Below are 24,238 nucleotides of genomic sequence, written 5' to 3' on the forward strand. Positions count from 1 at the left end.
GTACTGGTGTGAAGCCTTCTCTGGAGACTCTTCTGCAGGTCCCCAAAGCAGCTACTGTCTCAGAGAACTGCTTTCCACCTACTATGCTCAATTTTACCCCAAGGTACAAAACCTCCTGGATCTGAGAGAAGCACAGTAGCAAAGAGACTCCTGGCACCACCTCCGTAGTTGTTCTTCAATCAGGGCCCCAATCCCACCCCAAATGCACACCCAGCAACTGTTTGTAAAGTGCTGAGGCAAAGCAACCCCACCTTCCTGCACAAATGAGCAGCAAGCACATTGGCTCATTATCTTTAAGAGATGTAGTTAATCAGACTGAGATTTAGTCATATTTGCACAGTGCTTTACCTCTGCAATGCCAAGAGCTTAACCAAGGCTCCCTGTTAAAGTTCTACTGTTAAAGCTCAAAGATAGCATGGAGCTCTGTAAGCCAATTTGTGCTGCCCTGACCCACCATTGAGTTTATCAGTATTCTTAACAGGAAGAGACCAGGAGAGTCCCCTCTCCTGTAGGGAATGCTGGAATGGTACTTTTTCCTGGAAGCTAGTGCCCACACCCTTCCCCTGCAGATCTCAGCTGCAGAGAAAATGAGAAAGAAAAAAGTTGGGGTCCCCTGGCTTTTGAAATTTGAATGCCACTTGAACCTAACAAGATGTTTGGTCTTGGGCTGCAAATTGCACAATTTTTCCAGATCAAGAAGTCTGTAGATCTATTCCAACATTGTGCAATGGCTCTATAGTTAGGAATTTTATTGGGGGGGGGGGCAATAGAGACATAACTTAATCCTATCAGTCCTTCAGAAAATGCCATTTAGAGACCTCACTATTTCCTGAAGGAGAAGCCTTGAAGTGCGCAATACAAATATTACATGAACTCTGATGCAGAATTCTACATTTATGCCTCACATGTGTGGAAACAGGTGCATAAGAGACTACAGTTCTGGATGTATTGCTCTCCCTCCATTTCAAAAAGATCAGCAAGTTCCTGCAGGTTTGCAGACACTCTTAGGAGATACTTGGAGATCATCTCACCTCCATTCTCCTGCTCATCCCATTCAGCAAGGCAGATCATAAAGCGATCTGGTAACTTTGCAGATGCATTAATTTTTCAGTGAGCTGTTATCAAATACGTAATGTGTGCTAGGCATGATACAAGGGTACCAGTGCTAAAAGATGATCAGACAATTTCTGTCCTCTTGTTGATAGAAGACTGTTAATAGTTTATGATCAAAGTCTACTCCACACACAGCTAATTGTTTTTATATTCCACTGAATCCATCGTATCTCCAGGAGCACCATACCCCAGGTCAAGTTTGAGGCTTTAAAGTTCCCAGGATGCCACCTAGACATAGAGAGAAAGAGGAAGCGTGAGGAAGAGAAGGAACAGGACAACCACAAAAGCCTGACCCTGAAAAGCAGCCACCACTATAATGGATCACTTCAGATGGCCTTAGATTTAAAATTGATCTTTGCCCTTTTATGCAACTTCCCTTAACTCTGACTATCTCTGCAGGATGGATGACTGATCACCAATAGAAACTTAATTATCAATTAATTGGTTACTGTCGAATTGCTGGTACATCTCAGTTATCTGCTACTCCTGAGAGTAATCTATGTAGTACTTTAGTGAAGAAAAGCTTCTAATTAAATAGTGAAATAGCACTCATCAATATGTCAAAATAAATGTCTAGAACTAAAACATTTTATTAATTACAAGAGCCAGTGTCTCTAAGACTCTTTGCTAATTTATTGCCTCTTAAAATAAATAGTTACTGATATATAAAATAGAGCATTTTAGGTAGTTTTTAACCATAAAAGCCAGTAGATCTAAGAACTTGGCATTCCATGTGTCAGATATTTGACCTTAAGGAATAAAGGCATTAGTCAGAGGATAACAACATTTTTTATTTTTTTGTCCTGAAACGATAAATTGGTTTGAAATATACCATGACAATTTTCTGAATATTATAATAGGATAACTGAATAGAGAATATGTAATTCTCCAAGCATTTTCCTGGACTTGTGCTACTTACAAGGATGTATAAGGATGAACTTTTTCTCTTTTTCTTTCAAGGTAGACTTCATTTCCTTAATACATCCTCCTGCCCTGGTTATCTGCCCCAGATTTACCAATTTCCAAACACTCTTATTTTTCCCTCATAAACTCTTAACAAAACCTATTGCTGAGAAAAAAAACAGCTTTAATAATATTGATTCATATCCCCACAGCCATCCCCCTCCCACCCATAATTGATTCACTTACTTGTTCATTCATTCAATTAATATTTATTAAACATTTACTGTGTGTGATATTTAATCTTCTACTAGCAATACAGTGGTGAACAAGCAGGGTCCCTGATCACAGAGAGCCACTTGAGAGAAGTCTCACATTTTCTTGTAATCACACAAGCAGATATTAAGTTGCAGCTGCACACTGTGTTACAGCTATGCTATTCTATGATGCACAGGTAAAAAGTACCATAAGAATCTGTACTGGAAGCGTATGACCTAGAAGCATGTGGGGTCCGGGCAGGTCTCCTGAGAAGCTAAGGTCTGAAGGAGGTATAGCAATAGCAAGGTGAATGGAGGTGGAAGGAACACTCCAGACAGGAGAAATAGCATGTGCAAAGACACTTAATGGGAGGACACGTGGTTTCTATTGAGAACTGAGAGAAGCCCGGCTCACTGGAGCACAGAGAGCACAGATCGGGAGAAGATGGGTAGGGGCCAGATGATGCAAAGACCAGCCAGCCACAATAAAAATGTTGCCCTTTATTTTAAGAGCAATGGGGAAGCATTAAGTGTCTTAAATAGAGGGGCATGATCAGATCGGTGTCTTAGTAATTCCAGCTGCAATGTGGAAAACAGATCACCTGACAAGGGTGACTGTGGATGTGGTGAGTCTAACTAGGAAGCCATTGTGGTAGTCCAGGAGAGGGGCATGGTGGCTAGGGTGAAGATTGTGGTGGTGGAGACAGAGAAGACTGGCTGGGTCCAGGAGACGTCTAGAAAGTGAAGTTGATGGGAGTTGGTGATGGACTGTACATGGGGACTGAGGGAGAGGGACGAATCAGGGCTGACACAGACTTCTGACATGTACACCTGGAGAATGGTACTCCATTCACTGGGGTGTGTAGTATCATAAGAGCAGGCAGGGGGGAGATGTGGCTACTGCTTTGTTCATGTTGAGTCTGAAGTCTCTGAGACATGTGGGTGGAGATGCAAATGTGTGTGTCAACTAAATAGGAGACACCACAGGAGAAACTGAAATTGCCTGGGGAGAGAGCAAAGAGTGAAAGGAGGAGCGGCCCTGAGATGGAGCCTTGAGAAACCTCAACACTGAGAGCCAGGCGTGGATGATCCTGTGATGGAGACATAAATGCTGTGGTCAGAGAGGCAAAAAGGAAACCAGGAGACTGAAGTGTCATGTGGAAGGGAGGGGTCCATAGTGCTTAATTGTCATATATGAGGATACTTCAGTAAGTTTGCGGAAAAATAGAATTAAAAAACAATACGAGTATTCCATGAACTTTTTGAAGTACACTCGTATTACTGAACAATATTTTTTCAGTCCTTCCATTTGAGGTAGAACCTAAAGTACAGTTACCAGGTTGAGTGGTAATTGTCTTTCAGTAAGCTGGTTACTGAGAAATTTAATGTACAGTATCTTCCCTTTGGTGGGTCTTTCACAATCATGATGATGATACTTAAGTGTTGCTCTCTATGTACTGGTTCTATTATAAGAGATTTATATAAAGGAGCTCATTTAATCTTTACAACAAAAAGTAGGTACTATTTCTGTAACTCTATTTTACATTTGAGGGGAATGAAACACAGAGTGATTGCATGAATTTCTGAACTCAGAAAGATTATAGGAACTACCTAAAGCAAGTGAGCATTACAGGACCAGGATTCATTGCAGGGCCTGGGTCTATGCTCTGCTGCCTCTCCATGAATTATCTGTTACCACTACTCCCACCATCTCTCTGCATGCAAACGCACAAAGGCACACATTTTGAAATATAATGTCATAGTATGACTCTAACATTTATTACTATTCCAGTTGAAATCGATCTCATTGGACTTGCCTCCTAGAAACATTACTTTTATGTCAAGGTATTTAAATGTCAAGACATTTAAAGTTTTGTTTTTCTTTTAATAGGACCAGCTAAGTTCCTCCTTTATGTGTGCACGTATTGAACCATGGTGCAAATTGTGACAGTAAGGTTTGCCCACAGTTTTAGAGTCTACATATGTACAACAGTGCCTAGTGAAACTGGAGCCATTTTGGTCACTAGAAATAGTTATGCCTATCTAGGGTTTTCTTTTCTATTTGCACGGTTATCCTCGCCATTCCCCTCCATGCTCTGAAAAGATACACTGAAAAGTTTCTTACCAGATTGTTTGCATCTGGACTCACATGAACTCTATGGCCATATTTTATTCCAGACTCTTCTGAGAAATTCATCAGGCTGTGAAGTGCACAGTGATGAATATCGAACAGAGTTCACCACGGCTTTGCCACGCGTTGACTTATTCATGGGACAGTTCAACCAAGTCCTCTTAACATCTATATCCATCTTCATTAAAGGAGACCTGACCATTGCTAATCTTGGGACATCTGAGGGTCGCTTCATGCAGGTAAAAGTAGCTGTGTCTGTTTTATCTGGTAATGTGCAATTAATTTATATTTGTTTTTGCAGTGAGGTATTTGCAAATACTGCAAAATGCAAGATACAGTAGAGCTAGAGACACAGACTGAAAGCCAAAAAATGAAGCCTGGTCCACTTTTTATGAAATGTAAGGCCTATTGTTGTTAAGTTCTTGAATCTTTCAGTTTGAATGTGGTTGCTTTAATTTTCTTCTCTGGAATGATTTGTGCTTTTTTTTTTTCCCATTCATAATTTTTATCACATGATTGGAAAATAAAATGAAACAATTAAAGCATTTCCAGGCGATGTTTTCCTATTTCAAGGGAAGCTACGGATCAAAGGAAAGCTATTGTGTGAACCGTGCATCTCCATGAGAAGAAACATTCACATCATTGAGAAATATTGGCAGGAGTTAGGAAGGGACATTATCATCAAAATCCCAGTGTAACTCAGGCTCTCCCGATTCTGCAAAATGTTGGTGTCATATACAAAGTAGTTCAAATACTTTAAAAAAAATTCAGACTTTATTAAGAAATGCTTTTAAATGGTTAGTAACGTATATCCATACAATAAAAGATCACATTTCAGACTTGATTGAAGTTACCATGTTTCCTAGATACAGGAATCATAGCACTTAGCAGGAATTAAAATACTTACTAGTTAATAATTGTTGGTGCTTTCAACACGAGTTCATTAGTAGATACTTGATTAATGCAAAATGACAATGGCATCTATAGAAATGTTGAATTTCTGTGAATACTAGAAATTCCTTTTAAAGGAGATGTTTATTTCATAATTGTCTGATACAGTTAACATCCTAATCAGTCAATAACTTCTAGTAAACCAATTGAGGATGATGATGTTTTCTTATGACATGCCCATCTGTACCTCCTAATAGCCATATTCTTTTGCTAAACACATTTTAAAAAATTACCATTGTCCTTGTAGCAATCTGGATGTTGGTCATTGCCATATTTTAAGAACTAAATCATATTTTTCTTGTGCTAGTGGGCATGGTGGAATTTTTTCAGAGCTGTAAGCCATGTAAATAAAACCTTCCTAGCTCAAAATTAATTATATAGATACTGTGATCTAAATGTTCCCATTATTGTCTCCTGTTCTCCTGTCACTTCACAGTTAATGACATCTTCTCTTCCCCTCCTCCTGCTCTGCCATCCCAGTGTGTTTATTTACCCACCTCATCCATCTTGACCCTTTAATTCTATCCTTAACTTCTCAAAATCTGTAGGAGGCATGCGCAGTCCCCTCCCACATAGACAGTACTCTAATGTACTTGAAATATGCTCATGAGTATCTATTATCCTTGTAAAATGTGTGGTATTATTTTGTGCTTATATGTATTTTTAATTTACACTGATGGTCTTCTATATAATTCCAAAAAAAAATTGAAGGAGGATGAGAGAAGCTAATATCTGTCGAATTCCTGATGTGTTCATTATGTTGACTTGGTTCTCTTTATCTTAATTTCTGCTTTTCTTTTTTTCTAAATTGTCCATTACCTTGTCAATCCTGTTTCCTATTAATAAGCTTTCTATAGTCTCTTTAGGTCTGACACTTTTTTAACATCAGAAGCTTCCTGGCCTATTTCCAGATTCTAAAGTTTTAACAAAATCCATTTTTAAATAGGCTGCTTTATTAACTGAGTAAATTCTGCCATGTGACAGAGCCCACCACCCAGGGGATGTGTCATGCATCAGTCTCATTATAACAGAAATGCTGCAGCAAATGTTTTACTCATCTCCCAGCATTTGCATAAACGAAACTGTATTATACCCATTAACTGTGCATCCAAAACAAAAGGTGAAAATAAATAGATACTTATTTTATGGAAAGTAGTAGTGTCACTGATTTTTTTTTAAACCAAGTAGCTTTTAATTTATCAAATAGGTGTTGATATTTGCTTTACTAGGCAAGTGAGTGAAGTAAAGGAAACAGTGACACAAAAACTGCCTTTAAGAAACTAAAATTTTAGTGGGGGAGATAAAAACATTTACCTGATTACAACAGTACAGACAAAGGGCTGTTGGAACCCACAAAGGATCTATTTTTCTGACACTTGCCTAAGAGAATTCCATTCCATTAAATTTTATATAAATAAACCTAGACCACTTGAAGATTCGAACAGTCAGCATCACTGAAATCCAGGTTGTTTACAGCAAATAACAGTGGGGGAGGAGTCAGGAGTGAAGCAAAGATAGGGGACCTTCCAATTTAACATGTCAGAGCAGTAACTTCCTACCAAGTTCTGTAAATGTTTTGACTCCACCAAAGTGCTAAATCTGTGGCCAGGCCTAAGTTTCTACAGCTCATGTTTTAATAAATACTATGGAGTTTCTGTTACAAAATAGGATGGACATAATTTTTTTTCCTAAAGACAGCTGCCCTACATGAAAAGGAACAGAAAAATGATTTTACTTCCTTCCTACCCCGAAGCCTAATGGCAAAGTTGCTTTGCAAATTTTTTATCCCAAGAGTTTGCAGCTGTTTCTGCCTTTCCTATTGTGCTTATATTCAGCTCTGGCTGGGAACACAAGCTACAGCCCCAGCTGTTGGGTGCAAAGTGAATCAGGTATTTCACAGTGGTTATTTGATTAGAAAGAATTAGATTGTTTAGCTAACAATATTATGTGTATAGCAGAGAAGACATCTTTGACATGTTCCTACCATTGAAACATGTGGAACTTATCTCATACAGGTGCAGCTTTATCTAAATATACTGATGTGTACACATATTTGAGTCTGTATATCTGTAGAGTTATGTCAATATAGATATAGGTTTCAAAAACAGTTTTTGTTTGTACGGTTACTCTCTTGGGACGCTTTGAAGTAAAATAATATGATACGCAATGCTTGAGGTAGTATAATTGAACAGTGAGAGCATGCCTTCTCATAAAGTGGGGGTTTGGGGATGCAGAAAAGACCAAGACTGGGAACATTAGCACAGTGTGCGCTGCTTCGTGGGAGAGGGAAGAGGGATTCTCATGAAGATCACAGGACTAATCACAGGGATTGCCCACGTCTCCCCTTTTGAGCGCCTCGTCTAATCTGCCTCCAAAACAATGCTTGCTTGATTTTTTTTTAACAGCACTTGTATAAGGCCTCTTTAATCTCTAAATGCAAAGCATTGCTATTAAAATATCTGTGCATGACTATCAGGCCAGGGAGAGTGCGTGGATCAGGGATGGCGGCAGGGGTGGGGAGGCGCTTTCAAGACTGGTTTCAAGTCCAGTTGCACAAACATTCACTGAGCAACTTCTGTGTGCACTGCACCATTCCTGCTAACAGTGGCCACAGCCTGGGCACTAGCACAGCTGCCATTAGGCTCTTTGGTATCATCCTTGTTCTTCCTCCATCCTCCTTCTTAGTCTCCCCAATTCCTTAATGCTGTTACCACTCATCACCACTTTTTCTTTTCTGCCTCTTAACTGGACTAGTTAGGCCTGAAGCAAGAAACTTAAAGAGGTAGGGATTACCTAAGAGGACGTCCTTTGCTCATGATCACTACTTACGACCATTACCTAAAGGGTTATGTTAGTAATCAGTGAACTGGAGAATAATTACTCACTTCCAGTAAGAAGAATCAGTTCTTCTATTGACCTCCTGTCTTCAAGTCCCTTTGGTTCCTATGCCACCACCATGGCATGCCAATGCGTGGTGTTCGAAGCCTGTGATATACATTACATTTGGGATTACTGCTATTTTAAAGTATGTAGACACAGATCATCAGTTCATCAATGCTGTGAGCGCTGGGCAGAGACACAGCCAAAAGAAGCTCAAACTCGAACAACGTTTCTCTTTAGGGATTGCTAATTTACCCATCTCCTTTATAAAATGCTCAGATAAAAATATCATCTTCCGTTTTTTTAAATGTGTCCATCGTTGACTTACTAATGTCCCTAAAAATGTTAGCTTTGGTATATTTCTTCAGAAGAAAATACACTTATAAGTTTTGCAGTTTCTTTTCTGCAAAACAGACCTTATAAATAATAATTTCAGGGTTACATACATAACTAAAAATTATGCCCAATTCATATATAGTCTTCTAAAATGAATTAACACATGCTCTTGAAAGACATATATCTTATACACTTGGATATTTTTTATACTAAAACATCTTATGATGTTGTAAATTTAAAACGTCATAAATATTTGAAACCATGGGATAATGCTAAGCTTTTGTTTGTTTTGGTTTTTGGTAGAAAGGAATAACTGAGATTTCTTGCATGGGTACTTTTTGGAAACAGCAGAAAGACCCCATTTTAAGATGTGAAACATAAATATATCAGTCATTTTTCAAACTCTCTTCACCTTTAAATTTCAGAAATAGAAATATTCTATGTATAGATTAGCTAATCCTGCAATCAGTACCTTTGGAATATTGATTTGAAAGTATGGGATATTTTTAAATTTTTACAAATTTCCTAGCTTATTTGGTTTATAGATGTTTGAATTGGTTTTTTTTACAAAGGTCTCAATCTGGTATTGACTCATTTTGACTCACTTTTGATTCATCTCAAAAAGCTGAAACACACACATGTCAGTATGGTAATAGTGAGGGGAAGTGTTGTGCCTTTTGGATATACCTGGCCTTCATAGTGTCAAGTTGATGTAGAAGCATGCATGCCCATTTACCAAAAAGAGCAAAGGAAAGAACAGATTAAAGTTTCATTTAACTCAACTTTTGCCACCCGGGGCTTTGTCTTACCATTTTTAAGTCTGAGCTGTCAATACCAATTAGCAATTTCTACTTCCTGTTATTTTTCATTTTTTTTTCTGTTTCATAAAACTAGATGTTAACTTTGATTGAAACAAAATTATTCTTCATATTGATTTCTTTCTAAATAAACAACTATCTCTAACCCACCAAAAAATATAGTAAACCTAAAGCAGGCAAGAAGCAAGAGGCATCAGAAGCCATGCCTTGAAAATGCCAGTTAAGCTCTTGAATGTTACCTAAATTCATTAAAAAACCCCAGAGCTTCTTATTTCAGCCTATTCATATATTGAGGCAATAGATGTGCCTTGAAGACCTACTAAGTGCCGGAGTCTGTACTGGGAACTCCGGAGAAAGCAGAGTCGCTCCCTGAATCCGTAAGGTCACATCCAGCTATAACCCGGTCTCTTTATTAATGCTGTCATTGTCTTCACTCACAATTTTTTCTCTGAGTCTCAAATTCCTATAATTTGCATCATCTTTTATTAAAAATAAAGTTTTCTTTATCTCTTGACAGAAATCCTCTAATTTTCTTAACTTTTAAATTAGAAGTCGATTTAGATGATATCAAAGCTCCCACTCAATTTTATTTGCCTTGAAATAGAACTGTATGTTTCCTGTTCGTATTTTTAAAAATTCACTTCAATATTCAAAAGATTTTATGCAGACCTCTTAATTACATTTTAATCTGCATTTCTGTAAGACTAAAACATTTACAGTCGGGTCCACTATGTTATTTGATCCCAGGATAACCACGTGAAGAAGGACCATGTTACATGTTTCTAATTGTCTGCCACCCACTCAGGTGCATTGAGGGCTGCTGAGAGTGTCACGCCTGGGACTGGTACCTGTAGAGTTGAATCTCAGAGCAATGCCTCGTTCAATGAAGTACAATGCCAGTGGGAATTCTAGTGGTCACTCAGGTCTTTCCAACAGTATTGAAGGATATAAAATATTCTTGGTCCACAGGAACTCTGGTTAAACCCTCTGTCTGGTTATCCTCTGCTAACTTCCAGGGCCCCCTCTCTGTACTTCGAGAGGTCCACTGTCATCCACACTGTTCCATCCCACCCATTCCGCCACCTCTGTGCCACACCCTCCCTCCATGTGACATGCTTCTAACCTTTCCCCTCCTCTGCCAAGCACATGCATCTGGGAGCAGCCTCATCTCCCACTCTGACTGCCTGTTGCTCCTAGTGAGAATCCACCTTTGGTCCTTCCACCACCCCCCCACCTCCAGTCTCTCTAAGACCCTGTTTTACAGAAGTCCAGTCAGACCATGAGAGAATGTTTTTCAGAAGACTGACTGGGATGCTGAGCAGCAGATGCCCAACTACTCGGTCTCGGGCAGGAGAAATGGGCTGAAAGCTGTAAACCTGAGAAGTACACCTTCCTCTTTCTTAGTTTAAGAAACATTTGGCAGAGAAATACAAACCAAAACCACAAGGAAGTACTACTCCACATGCATCCTTCACAGTAGGATGGCTATAATAAAAAAAAAATGGAAAATAAGAAGTGTTGGTGAGGATGTCGAGAAAGTAGAACCCTCATACACTGCTGGTGGGAGTGTGGAGCGGTGCAGATGCTGTGGAAAACGGTTTGGCAGTGCCTTAAAGGTTAAATACAGAGTCACCATAAGACCCAACAATTCTTCTCCTAGATGTATAGACCCAAGAGAAATGAAAATATACATTCACACAAAAAGTTATACATGAATATTCACAGTGGTATTATTCACAATAGCCAAAAAGTAGAAACAACCCAAATGTCCATCAGGTGATGAGCGCAGATAAATAAAATGTTGCATATTCATGCAGTGGAATACTGTTCAGCAATAAAAAGGACCATGGATGAACCTTGAAAACATGCTAAGTGAAAGATGCTAGACACAAAGGATTCCACTTATATGAAATATCCAGAATAGGAAAACCTATAGAGATAGAAAATAGATTAGTAGTTGTCGGGGGCTAGAGGGTAGCTTTCATTTTGAGGTAATGAAAGTGTTCCAAATGTGGTTGTGGTGATGATTGCACAAATCTGTGAATACACTAAAAACCTTTGAATTGTCCACTTAAAAAAAAAAAAAACATTTTGGGAAGTAAATATCTTATTAAATTGTATTCACTATTGTTAAAGAAAATAAAATTCAAACAGTTTATTTAATTAAAAATAAAACTCAGATAGATATCTGGCCTTTATATATTTGTAGATATCTCACATGAAATTATTTTCTCAGGTGTATGAATTTGGGGGCCTAAACACAACAGTATTATTTTATTTGTACATATATTTCTTCCTCTTGTCCTTTCCCAGATAATTTATGTGGGAGAGGTTATGTGAGATCATAATCACAACAATCAAGTAAATTCCAGTTCTTACCTCCTTGAAAAATGTGTTAGTTCTGTATTTTCAAGAGCATTAAAGAAAAAGATTTTGTGACATAAATACTAAAGATTTGTCATTGACACACTAGAAACTCAAAAGATAATTGCCAGTCGTCTATTTCATACTAATTGTTCTAAGATTGCCAGGTGATTTATCATAAGAATTAAATTAGATGCCAAATTCAGTTCTGTCCCTAGAAATATCTCCATGACAACCAAAAGGAACTCTCTTAGCTGCTTGCAAACATTGCTTCAGGGATATTTTGAGAGTTAAAGTGGTTACTCAATTATTTAGAACTCCAGCAATAAGGGAAAGTGAGGAATTAACGATAGAAAAGTATTCCTGGCATTTTAGAGCAGTAGGTATCCCTGCAGAGAAAAGGCTAATGATCAACTAAAAAGGTATTTGCATCTGTGGTACAACCTCTGCTCAAAATTCCAAACGGTCATCTCACTTTTCCACATGGCTTTCCTGTCTCCCTTGTTCATCCCGTTTTCTATACCAAGCCACATTCATCCTAGCTCGTGATCAAAAGTAGAGCTTCGCTAGTAACATTTCCTCTGTGTCATCAAGAACTATTTAGATGTGGAGGCTTTCTCCTTAGGCACACTTAAATAGTGCAGCCAAGATTACTGAAACAAGGAGTAATTGGCAAGGCAAATATATTGTGAAATTTGTTTTAGTGCTTTGATTCACGAGTGGCTCTTGGGAGCTCAGAGTTGAAGCTTTTTATTGGTATTTACTCTGGTGCTCCAAGAGTCTAGCAGTTGAGTGTTTAAGAAGAGGTCAAGCACACGATTCTGGCATTAGATAAAGCTCCTTGGAAACATGACTCTTGTTCTTTCTAGCTAAAATTCTGTCATACTCTCTTTAAGGAAAATAATAATACCTACCTCATAGGATCATTGTGAGGAGTAAACGGAATCTGTGTTTAAAGCATTTAGCACAATGCCTGAGTCAGTTAGCTTTTATGAAAGTACCAGATATATGGCGCTCTCCAGACAAAAAAAATTAATAGGGGTTGCAAAAATCAATCAATCCTGGTTCAGAGGTGCAAAGAGCTTCTTTATGAAAAGAAAGAGAAAGGTTATTCCTTTCTGGGAAATGAATATTTGGATGGGCTTCAGATATTTAATAAAGTCAAAGATGATGACCTAGTAATTAAAGAAGGGATTGCTTATTATAGATACAGGAAATGATATTGAAGAGAACAAGAAGATAGGAAGAGAAAAGAGCTCTGGGAGGTGATTGTTATGTAGCAGGTCTGAATGAATAGAAGAAACTAGGGAGAGAGACACAAAATGCAAGTATCCATAGGAAGGTTCATAGCGATGAATAATCTTCAATGAAATGGAAAGCACAGAGTTGGGGTACTCAGACAGGCTGGTGTTTTGTGTTGTTTCTGACTTGCACATGAGAAAAGGGGATTTTTTTTCACCTTTGCAGTTTGAAGTGATTGGCAATGATCAAGGAAATGTGGGAGGAATGGGAGGGAGGGGGTTGTAGAAAAAATGATAGGTGGTGAGTACCAGAAGGGAGTTAAGCTTGCAGAATTGGGTCACTGAAGTCTGGATAATTTGGGATAGAGGCTTTGGAAGTCTGCCATCTGATATTTTGCTTCTAACCAGCACCCAGAGGGAGGTAGGACTGGTAACTGAACTTTTTACTCTGCCTACAAAGGTCACAAACATCTATTGCACCCTAAATTTAGGAAATAACAGTAGTTCCCATCTTTTCCCCTCCTGACCATGTGATCTTTGATCCATCATTTAACTTCTGTGCAAATACAGCCACCCTGCTTAATGGAAGTGTTGAGTGTTTGGGGTAGAACAAACGTGAGAGCAGAAATGTCATGATGTTTAGCTTTTATGGCCCTATGTGAGCTTAGTTAGTTTCTCTATCAACAATCCACTACCTGGGAACAAATTAGGTACTTGGGGAATCTTCTCAAATTGTTTCAGGCTACTTGGCTCCTTTATTGTGCTGAAGAAAACGTTTACTACTATTCCCCAAAACATTTATATGCTGTGTGTGTTTGTAAAATTCAAAGCAGTTAATTACTCCTGCTATTTTTATTACCATTTTATGAATGAAAAAGCTGAGGTAGAAGGAATGTTTACTTAACTAATCCTAATCTTGCAGATGTCCGTGGTTGTCCTGTGATTTCATACCCACGCAGGTAAATGCACTTTCAGTGCAATGGAAAAGGCTATTAGAGATGTCGGGTAATTGCACAAAGTAGATTTCAAACCCAGAGTTGTGTTCAGCCTCCTACCTCCTCATGTATATGCAAAACAATAGCCTACCTAACAGTGAAAGTCTCTAAACCCTCCCAAAATCTAAGTGTTCATCTAAAATAATCATCCTGATTTTATTCCAATTGTTGATCACAATCTCTGAACTTCATTATTACTGGGTTCTAGGAACAGGGCAATGGAAATTATATAGCTGGGAAACACCTCAAATTAGAAATACCTGAAAGCAAGAATGACCAGTCATCAGACCTCATTTCTCAGGCATTGTTAAAACCATCAGACCCTATTTAAAGCCAGACCAAGAAGCAGAACTTGATTTATAATCCAAGTAATAACTTATCATAGGACAGTGGCTTATAAAAAATATAGCACAGCATTTCAAAGTAGCTGGGGGCCTATTTTGACCTCAAAAGATCTATAAATATGGTTTAAGAGTAGCAAAACTGGAAGTAGATTCAGGTTTCCAGAATCCCCATCCACTCTTCTTACTATGACGTTAAGGGAAATTGCCCAGTGGGAGAATCGAGAGGATACAGTAAAAAGTAATCCAGAATCCTTATACTATATGTGGTTTCTTCTTTCTGAGGAGAGTTTTGGCTCCTTCAGTTCCTAATACAATTGTGAGGATCTGTCTGCATGTGCTGGCTGATCAATCAGAAGATCTCCTTCCCTAAAAACTATTAAAAGATCATAGGCAAAAGTTTGTCTTGGGGGTTCAGATAGATTGGCTTCAAGGCAGGAGATTAGAAGATGTCATATTGATTTACAGCAAGATGAACTGTTGGGTCTTTAGTTCAAACACCCAATAGCCCTGCTAATCTGTTATGGCCATTATCATCCACATTTTCCATGTGTATTTAAATTGAGCTTGTTGGAGTAAGGGTGTTTCTTTTTTTGTTTCTCAGGTTGTGGTTTCTCGACCAGGATCATCAACCCCTCACGTAAATTTTCGCCTGGATTCCCACCCTGTGTCTCCAGAAATGACGGTGGAGCACCCGTTAAACGAAAATGGCTACACACTGGTTGTCACTGGGAAGAAGGTAAGCCCTGTTCCCACAGGGAGTGTCCATGAATATGGTTTTTCCTGAATGGATATTTACAGCCAGTATCGTTTGGTCCTTTATAACTTTTCTCTTCATCTTAGACTCACCTCTCCTCCATTAAGTTCTTAGAGTACTCTAGAGATCTTCTGAAATCAAGTTAACTTTTTGTTCAAGGAAGATTGGACCTAAGGGAGGTCTTTGTCATAATGTGTACTTCTCCTTTTGTCCTGTATTTCTCAATGAGGAAAACAAACACACAGAATGAGAATTACAGTCCTCCTGGCAGAACTCTAGTGCAGGCAGACAAATCCTGGAAATGTGCATTGGAATCTGACTCCAGCCAGTAATCCCTTTTCTCTGAGAGAAGGACGTGCATCTTGATGCCAGAATGATACGTTACCCCACTTTCAATTTTCCAGGGGTTCAAGCGTGTTTTCCCACAGCTTAAATTATACTCTCTTGTTATTTTAAAATCATCTCAGAAAGGACAAAATGTCTCCACTATACAGAACCTCTAATACTGTATGACAATGCTTGTGTTCACTGGACAGTGATGATAACTTTTATCACATATGGGCCAACAACAGAGGGAGGGAAGAAATTTGATTCTTTTTAACCAATATTACATGATTTGAACACATAGATGCCATCTCTAGTAGTCTGCATAAACTGATATTTACATGCATCTCTTGTGTCTCAGTTTTTACTTAACAAACAAACTAAAACCCCTCTGGAAGCTCTTTTTTTCCCTTTTCTTCACAGATCACCAAGATCCCATTGAATGGCTTGGGCTGTGGACATTTCCAGTCCTGCAGTCAGTGTCTCTCCGCACCCCCCTTTGTGCAGTGTGGCTGGTGCCACGATAAATGTGTGCGATCAGAAGAATGCCCCAGCCAGACATGGACTCAAGAGATCTGTCTGCCTGCAATCTACAAGGTAGGGACCTCTATAAGCTGCCATTCATGTTTTTTGGTAAACACAAGTTCCACTAATGAAATAAAATCCAAAAGCCAATTTACTCATTTAGCAATGAGACACCAGCCAAAGCACCATCTCCCCCTAGCTTTATCCCTAGGGTGGCGTTTGGGCACATCCCTCTGAGTCCTACACCTGAAGTGCTTGCTTCACGCTCACTGCAAGAGTGGTGGCTAATGAGCAACATTGCTCTCCATTTCCTCACACTGGGACCTGTTTCCTTCTGACTCACCCATACTCATTCTCTGATTCCTCCCCACCTACTTTATCTGCCGGGTGCCCAGACGTCTCTGGAACCCTAAGCTGCACTGTGCATGCCGTGACCCCAGCCATGCTGGAGCGGACAGGATAGGTTTCTTCCTGTCTGAGGCATAGACGAGATTAGAGGTCATTTCCCAGGGTAATGTGGGAGGCAAATGGAGGGTCAGCACCCATGGGTGGCTGTTTGTCTTCTCTCAGTGTTCCTGGAAGAGAAGTAAAGTAAATGTGAGATGACTATACTTACATCTGTACTTCTATAAACCATTTCATTCTTTAGTTTATCCCAAAAATATTTATTGAATACATACCACGTGGCAGGTTCTCTTCTAGACATTGGGGAGATACAGCCCAGAACAAAACAAACATACCTCCTGTTGTTAGAGACCTTAGGTTATGGCAGTGGACGTCAGCCATGACATTACAGCCCCGCTCTCTATTTCCTTATTTGCTTTAAGCATATATTTGGCACAATGAAAATCTCCATGGCAATTTTTTAAAAATTTCTTAGTCCAAATACATTTTGCTTAAAAACACTTCCCTGGTGAGTACGCAGTGTGTATTTTCTCTGCCTGCATGTAGAACAGTTGGACTTTAGTAAATGGTTCTTGTGAAACATTCAAGTTAAAGGTCTCGGTCGCCTGGTTCATACCCAAGTAAACAAAGCGTTCGAGTCAGAACAAAAACCACCCCCAAGCGCATGGCTGTTTTCATTTAGTTACGGTTTGGGGCAAGATTTGTAGTGGGTGACTAGGTTTTAAACCAAATCATTTTCTGTTAGGTGTGACATAATTATTAAGACTTAGCTTGATCAGGCAGAGAATAAACTAAAAGAGAATAAGAGAACAAATTTAAATCTATGCTGTAGTAGTTATGCACTTTTTTTGTAGTAATCATGAAATGTATTTTTTAAACCACATGCAGCTTTACACTTTTATGAACACTCAGCCTTGGCAATCTGAGACACTAGAAATCTGAACTCAGCTATTCCATGAAAGACATAAGAGTATGTGTGTGCACGCATGCAATTAAATCACAACAATTTCATTTCAAAAATAGCCAAACTGGTATTTTAAGTAAAGAACACAGGTTGATAACCTGTACAAATGAAACATTTAATTTTGACCAATGTGCTTCCTTTTACTAATCATGAAAGCAATAATAAAATTGTTAAAATTCTCTGGTTCAGAGAATTTCTAAAATATTTGCTCTGTTTGAGAATTTCTCATACTTTTTGAATCTCTCTCCTCTCTCACTTTTCCTAACTCCAGTACTCTATAGCTGGCGATTTTAAAAAGTTGCATTATATCATGTACCAAGTCAGTGAGGCTTGGGCTGTACGTTAGAAGGAAAGTAGTGCAGCTGAGTCCATAAATCCCTCTCTGTTCATAGTTGTTAGGAAGATTTCATGCTATGCTTGACCGTGACATTTAGCATTCTTACTGCAAAAAAATAAGACCAATTATTCATCTTTTTCTTATCTGTCTTAAACTCTGCAGGCACAAAATCCAGCTAATGTATAGAGTTTCACTTTCCAATACACGCAAGTTAGCCTGCTTTTCAAGGTACATGATGTTCAGTGGCTGAAATTCTTTGCAGTTCCAGATAGGAGAGATTTCAGGATAGCAAGTCTATTATTTTGTTTCAAATGTGTCATCTGATCTTGTACTTAAAAGAGCAATGAGAAATGCTTCAGCAAAGGAAGAGCATTTTCCAATGCATTGTGAATTTATTAGGATAAAATTGTGATGTCTTGTGGGATTGAATTCAGTTGCAGTGAGACAATAAAACTGTTTACTAATTGATCAGAAAGCTCAGATACGAAGCCACAGCAATATCTTATGGGGGAATAGGGAGATGTGCAGACGATACACTGCCACCAGTATATTTGTGACCTTTTTCCTACTAAAGAGGAAAGGAGGCCTCCAATGAGAATTTTAATTTTCAAGGTTTTGCAAGAGTTCTTCAAAAAGTTCATGGAAAAGTAAAATTAAAAGATAATACAAATTTTTCCATAAACTTTTTGAAGTACCCACATATTTTTATCTCAGCTTTTTCATGTTTTTTCTTAATGGGTTTTGAAAACATGATCATTTAAAATACTGTTGGAATGGGCCCATCTGTGATATGATCTTTCACCTGCGAAAGGACAAGAGCTACTTTTGTGTCTCTATCTCCCCTATCCAGGCAGGTAGGAGACCCAGGCTTCATGGCTTTATGCCGGACACTCATTTCCTGCCCACAGATTTCTCTGCCCTTCAGGATAACTCAAAGTTTGCCAGCCCATTGTTGGGTCTATCCAAGGGTGTGTAGTCCACAACTGCTTCCTTCCTTTTCCCCTGAAAGAGTGAAGGTTACCCCATAAACTAAGGGGTAGTTTCTCAGCCCAGAGAGAAAGAAAAACTAAGCAGAGCTGGCCTTTCAAATCCTGAGAGTCTAGCAGAGGTGTTATTATATCCATTTCTATTGCCAGTGCACCAATTGAACAGTCAGCATCTTTTCTGAAATCATCACCCATTCCCTTTGCCTTTTATAGAAAGCAATGATGTATGTAGAGTGACAGACTCCATTTTTACCCAGAAAGGGGAGGAGAACGAGAACGTAGGCAGCGGATCTAGCCTTGGGCAGCTGTTTTGAATGGGGAAGGCTCCTCATTAGAAAAGGGAACAGCAGCTGGGGACTGCCTCAGGCAGAACACAGTCCTGGGAGGGTCAGATGTCTTGTTCTCTCCTACTGGATTTCTAACATAATAATAAACAGGTTTTTTTTCTAGCAGTTCTCATTTGGCTAGACATAGACGAGGTAAATTTTCATGAAAGGCACAACTGTGTAATGGATTTTTATGGGTAAAATGGCTATCATAAAAGCATTAAGCTAAGACTATGAAGGGGTTTGACAACAAGGGTAAGTTAAGACTTTGGTTTGTGATTATTTACATAGGAGGCATGGGAATGTTTACAAATTTGAATTTTGCTAAAAGCCCTTCTTAATTGTAAAAGCATCACGTTTAGACGTTCACAGACTGGTCTTTAGCAAATACCTTTGCTGGTTTTTGAGCTGCCTCTGTCTTGGTGCTGCGTTTTCCCACCATTGTACTTTACAGCACAATTTACAATATGTCCCCCCCAAAAGAGCATTTCCTTTCTCAATTGTCACAAAGCTGCTGAGGAGAAGCTTATTTTTAACTTGGAAATGTGTTTTGTTTTAATAGTTCTAGCCTAAGAGTAGTAAGTAGTATTTAATACTTCATAAGTGCTTAATGCTGTCTTACATCATGGTTAACAGTTTTATTAATAAATCCAAATTTTACTTTTAACACACCAAAAGGGAGCCTGCAATAATAAAATCTTATTTACTTAACATTGAACACAGAGGGGGGGAAAAAGTCAATCCTAAAAATGAGATGTAAAATAATACCAATGAAGATAATTAGAAAAATTGCTACAACACTGATTTTGGGCTCTCTCCAGTTCTGTTTTTATTGATTTCCAATAGAAAAAAATATATCGTATGAATTAAATATTATATAATTTTTAAAAGGCTGTGTGTGTCAGCTATCTGGTATACATCAAATAGTGACCGTATTTAAAGAACAAAGAAATACTCAGTAATAATTGTGAATAAGTAATAAATAATTTTAAATCTAATAAATGTGAATTAACATATTAAGAAATAGATTCACTTATTTATTTATTGGTGCCTGGCACATAGGAGGTGCTTTATAAGTAAATAATGAATGAATGATTGGCAGATGTGTATTGAATAACATCTATGTGTTTGGTATTATGATAGCTGCTGAATGCTACTGTGCAACCACTGGATACCAAAAGAGGTATTTTTACTGTGACTTTCTTCTCTGTGTGGGGAATACTATAGCAACAAGAATGTCATGCACACACAGCTGGTGCACAGAGCAAGGCATATAATGGACCTTGGTTGATACCGCGCAGGAATGAGTTTTGATCAGAGTTCAATCTGGAGGCCCGTGAGGAGTTAATAATCAGAGTTATAAGCAAGTAAATGTCTGGGCCCAAAGTGTGCCTTCTCCTGCCCAAAAGATCCCTAGAAGATGAATTCACTTCAGAGTGGCCCCCAAAAGTCCCTTCATGCCCACCCAGCGGAATCTGCTCTTTGTCCTGTCTCTGGATCTCCTAAAGACAACCTGTTTCATCACTCTGTCAGATAGTTTTAATGTTTCTTCCAGGTTCTCTGAAATTTGTGACCCTTTTTCCTTTAGTGAAAATTGAATTTTTACTAGGTAGTGGGAGAATGGAAGAATTTCATACTATTTAAGGATACATATTGTGTTTGTTTTCCACACACATGAAAAATAATAATATATTAGGTTTTTTAAAAACTTCTATGTTGTCCTTGTAGGTTTTCCCAACTAGTGCACCCCTTGAAGGAGGGACAACACTGACCATATGTGGTTGGGACTTTGGATTCAGGAAGAATAATAAACTTGATCTAAGGAAAACCAGAGTTCTCCTTGGAAATGAGAGCTGCACCTTGACCTTAAGTGAAAGCACGACAAATACGTAAGGATCTTAAAATTCTTTGCTGGGTTGTGCTTGGAAAACAGGTTTTTTTGGAATGAATATTTGTTTAAAGAAAAAAATGCTCAAAAAGTCCATCTCTTGAATTTAAAAGGATCTTGGCCCATCACATCTCTTGTGGGTTTGTTTTGTTTTGTTCTTTTAACCCTATTTATTTACTGGGATTAAGAAGAGAGAAAGGTGACATGGCTTAGGTGAATAAAGAAGAATCCAGCTTCTGGGGAGCTTTTCAATCAGTTATGTAACAAATCTTCAGAAATTGTCTGGGTAGATTTGAAAGAGTAGCACTAATTGGGGTCACTCTGTCTTTACAGTCTTCAAATGTTAGAGTCTCCAAAGGCTTTTTCTATTGAGCTTTTTCTATAAAAGCTCCATGTGGATCCTCTTCTAAATTCACTTTCTAAACCTCAGAAATGTAGTGAAGCAGCTAAATCACATTTTTGAGACTCTTTTTGCATGAATTTAAATTTACATTCAGCTAATATGATTGGTACCGTAATGTATGGGGTATATTCCATTTAGCACCCCCAAAGTCTGCGGAGGTGGCAATACCATTCCTGTTTTACAAAGGAGGTGCCTGAAGTTCAGAGAGGTAGAGTGTGGCTTGGCAGAGGTAATCCAGAAAGTAAAAGCTAAGCAATCCTTTGAACTCAGCTCTTCTGATTGAAGACCTGTACTTTTTCTACTGTATTTAAATGTACCTTCTATAAGTTCTGAATACCATAATCAACAAAGAATCCAGAAATTATTAGTTATCATGCATTAACAACAACCAAAAATTTTAAGTTTTATGGTTGAGTCTTTATGTTGAACCTATTCTATCAAGTGGTCATTTTATATCTAATTGGATTCATTCTAGTATTACAGGAAGGTCTAAATCTACTCATTTTACTGAGACCAACACATTAATTAATATCATACTCGTTAGCTTAATCAAAACAAATTCATTCTAGAAATCCCTCTTGTAAGTTCTCCAGGACTCTTAATCATGGCATTATAAATTAGGACCTGTAAAAGTAAAACAGAGTTCATTGTCTTCTTGAAAAAGTTATTTAATGAAACAAATTATATTTAAACTTTTTCAGAACTGTAAGATTATTATTATTTTTTTTATTTAATTATTTTTTTATTTTGTCAATATACAATGTAGTTGATTATTATGTCCCATCACCGAAACCTCCCTCCCTCCTCCCTCTCCCCCCACCCACCCAGGCATGTCCTTTCCATTTGCTTGTTGTAGGAACTTCAAAAAAAGAAAAAAAAAATGGAATACTACTCAGCTATAAAAACGAATGAAATACTACCATTTGCAACAACATGGATGGACCTTGAAAGAATAATATTAAGTGAAACGAGTCAGGCAGAGAAAAAGAAATACCACATGTTCTCACTTATTTGTGGGAGCTAAAAATAAATTAATTAATTCACTCACATACACACACACACACACACACACACACACACACACACACAAAACCGGGGCGGGGAGGAAGATATAACAACTGTAAGATTATTGATTCAAAAATAATTCAATGGAAAGCCCATCACAATTTCATTATTCTTTAAATAATTTAAATAAACATGACAAATATAACCACAGAAATGTACCTGCTGACATACTTTATGAAGAGATTTGGCTGATACATAGTTAGCCCATTCTTTCATATGCTACTGAAATACCATTTCTTTTTCTCAAGTAGGCCAAACACTATCCCTATAATTTTCTAGGCTTAGACTTAGATTATTATGTACTTTTCAATTGGTGAGGTCTGCATTGATAAGGTTTAACATTTCCTGTTTTGTCTGTATAAATACTATAATACAGTGAATATACACTTTGGCATAATAGTACAGAAATAGAAATTATACAATTTTCAGCCTTAATGCTTACCATGCTTGCTATTCAGAGTAGTCAGCTCACAACTTAGAATTAATGTCCCATCATATAAAACAGCCAAGACACAGAATTCCTTTGGATTTGTAACAAATATAAGCTTTGTGGTTTTTTTCAGGTTGAAATGCACAGTTGGTCCTGCAATGAATAAGCAATTCAATATGTCCATAATTATTTCAAACGGTCGAGGAACAACACAATACAGTATGTTTTCTTATGTGGTAAGTGTAAGCATTACTTTTTTCGTGAACTAGGATGTTTGCTTTTTTCTTAATCTACTTAGAGTAATAAAATTAACAAGCTATTTTGTTTTGTTTGTATCTCCCACTCAGGATCCTGTACTAACAAGTATTTCTCCAAGTTACGGACCTAAGGCTGGTGGAACTTTGCTTACTCTAACTGGGAAATTCCTAAACAGTGGAAATTCTAGACACATTTCAATTGGTGGAAAAACGTGTACTTTAAAAAGGTGTTGTAAATTTATTTTTGTTGTGTCCATCAGGTTGGATTAATACCTTTACCTAACAAATCAAGCAAACACTGTTCTTTTTAGTGGAGACAAATCAAGATGTTTACTTATTGTTTATTTTCCTCCTGCTGACAAAACTTGCTTCTTCCCAAATCCATCTACTTCTCCCTTGCTGATTTTTCTACCCTTTCTTCATTATTTATTAATCCCTTTTTTCAGCTTTGTCATCCCATTCACCTTTATTGTTATATCTGAGCATCCTAGTTATATTATTAGCCATGAGATTCTGGTAATTGGCAATAAATTGAAACAAACATTTCCATCAAGATTTACAATTAGACTAGGTCACTTTGGAAGAAATGGGTGAGATTGGGTTTGGAAGAAGGTTAAGTTCATGCTTCTTAGAATTGGAAGAGCTCAGTTTAATCAAAAACTAAAAGTACTTTAATGGATGCTCAAAATCCCAAATGTTTTGAAGTCAAGGATGGTTTGTCCACAACAAGGCTGAATTTGGGATCCAGTCAAATGTAAACAGCCTACACTAGAAAAGGAATTTTTCTAAACCACCTCAGGAAATTCCCATTTAGGAGCCATCAAGTTATATCCTTTTGATTTACGGATACAATTCTAAAACATGTATATCTCTAATAACTAAGTTTCATTTTTTAATTTTTTTTATTCAGTGTGTCAAATAGTATTCTTGAATGTTATACCCCAGCCCAAACCATTTCAACTGAGTTTCCTGTTAAATTGAAAATTGACTTAGCCAACCGAGAGACAAGCAGCTTCACTTACCGGGAAGACCCCATTGTCTACGAAATTCATCCCACCAAATCTTTTATTAGGTAAGTAGAAGCTTCTGATGTTATGTTCATAATGAACATAAGGACGATTTGGCTGTAGAACAGTCAAGAGAAATTGCGGTTTTATGTGACTTGAATTTCTTTTAAAGGCTGCCTTTCCTATTCATGAGAGAAAAACTACATTCAGGTTTTGGGTACAATTTGACTTTATCAG

At 37.9% G+C, this 24,238-nt stretch overlaps 1 protein-coding gene across 1 annotated transcript in view; it reads left to right on the forward strand.

The window, feature by feature from the left end:
- The window catches only part of MET (MET proto-oncogene, receptor tyrosine kinase), a 111,159-nt gene that overhangs the window by 50,242 nt on the left and 36,679 nt on the right, over positions 1 to 24,238 (forward strand). Inside the window, exons 3-9 of the mRNA XM_008580997.1 lie at positions 4,449 to 4,640; positions 14,932 to 15,066; positions 15,832 to 16,005; positions 20,680 to 20,840; positions 22,871 to 22,973; positions 23,085 to 23,221; positions 23,905 to 24,066. Of these exons, the coding sequence (XP_008579219.1) occupies positions 4,449 to 4,640; positions 14,932 to 15,066; positions 15,832 to 16,005; positions 20,680 to 20,840; positions 22,871 to 22,973; positions 23,085 to 23,221; positions 23,905 to 24,066 (1,064 nt within the window). The remainder of the gene's footprint in view (positions 1 to 4,448; positions 4,641 to 14,931; positions 15,067 to 15,831; positions 16,006 to 20,679; positions 20,841 to 22,870; positions 22,974 to 23,084; positions 23,222 to 23,904; positions 24,067 to 24,238) is intronic.

The sequence above is a fragment of the Galeopterus variegatus genome, unplaced genomic scaffold (genome assembly GCF_000696425.1).
Source record: "Galeopterus variegatus unplaced genomic scaffold, G_variegatus-3.0.2 Scaffold89, whole genome shotgun sequence".
Lineage (NCBI taxonomy): Eukaryota > Metazoa > Chordata > Mammalia > Dermoptera > Cynocephalidae > Galeopterus > Galeopterus variegatus.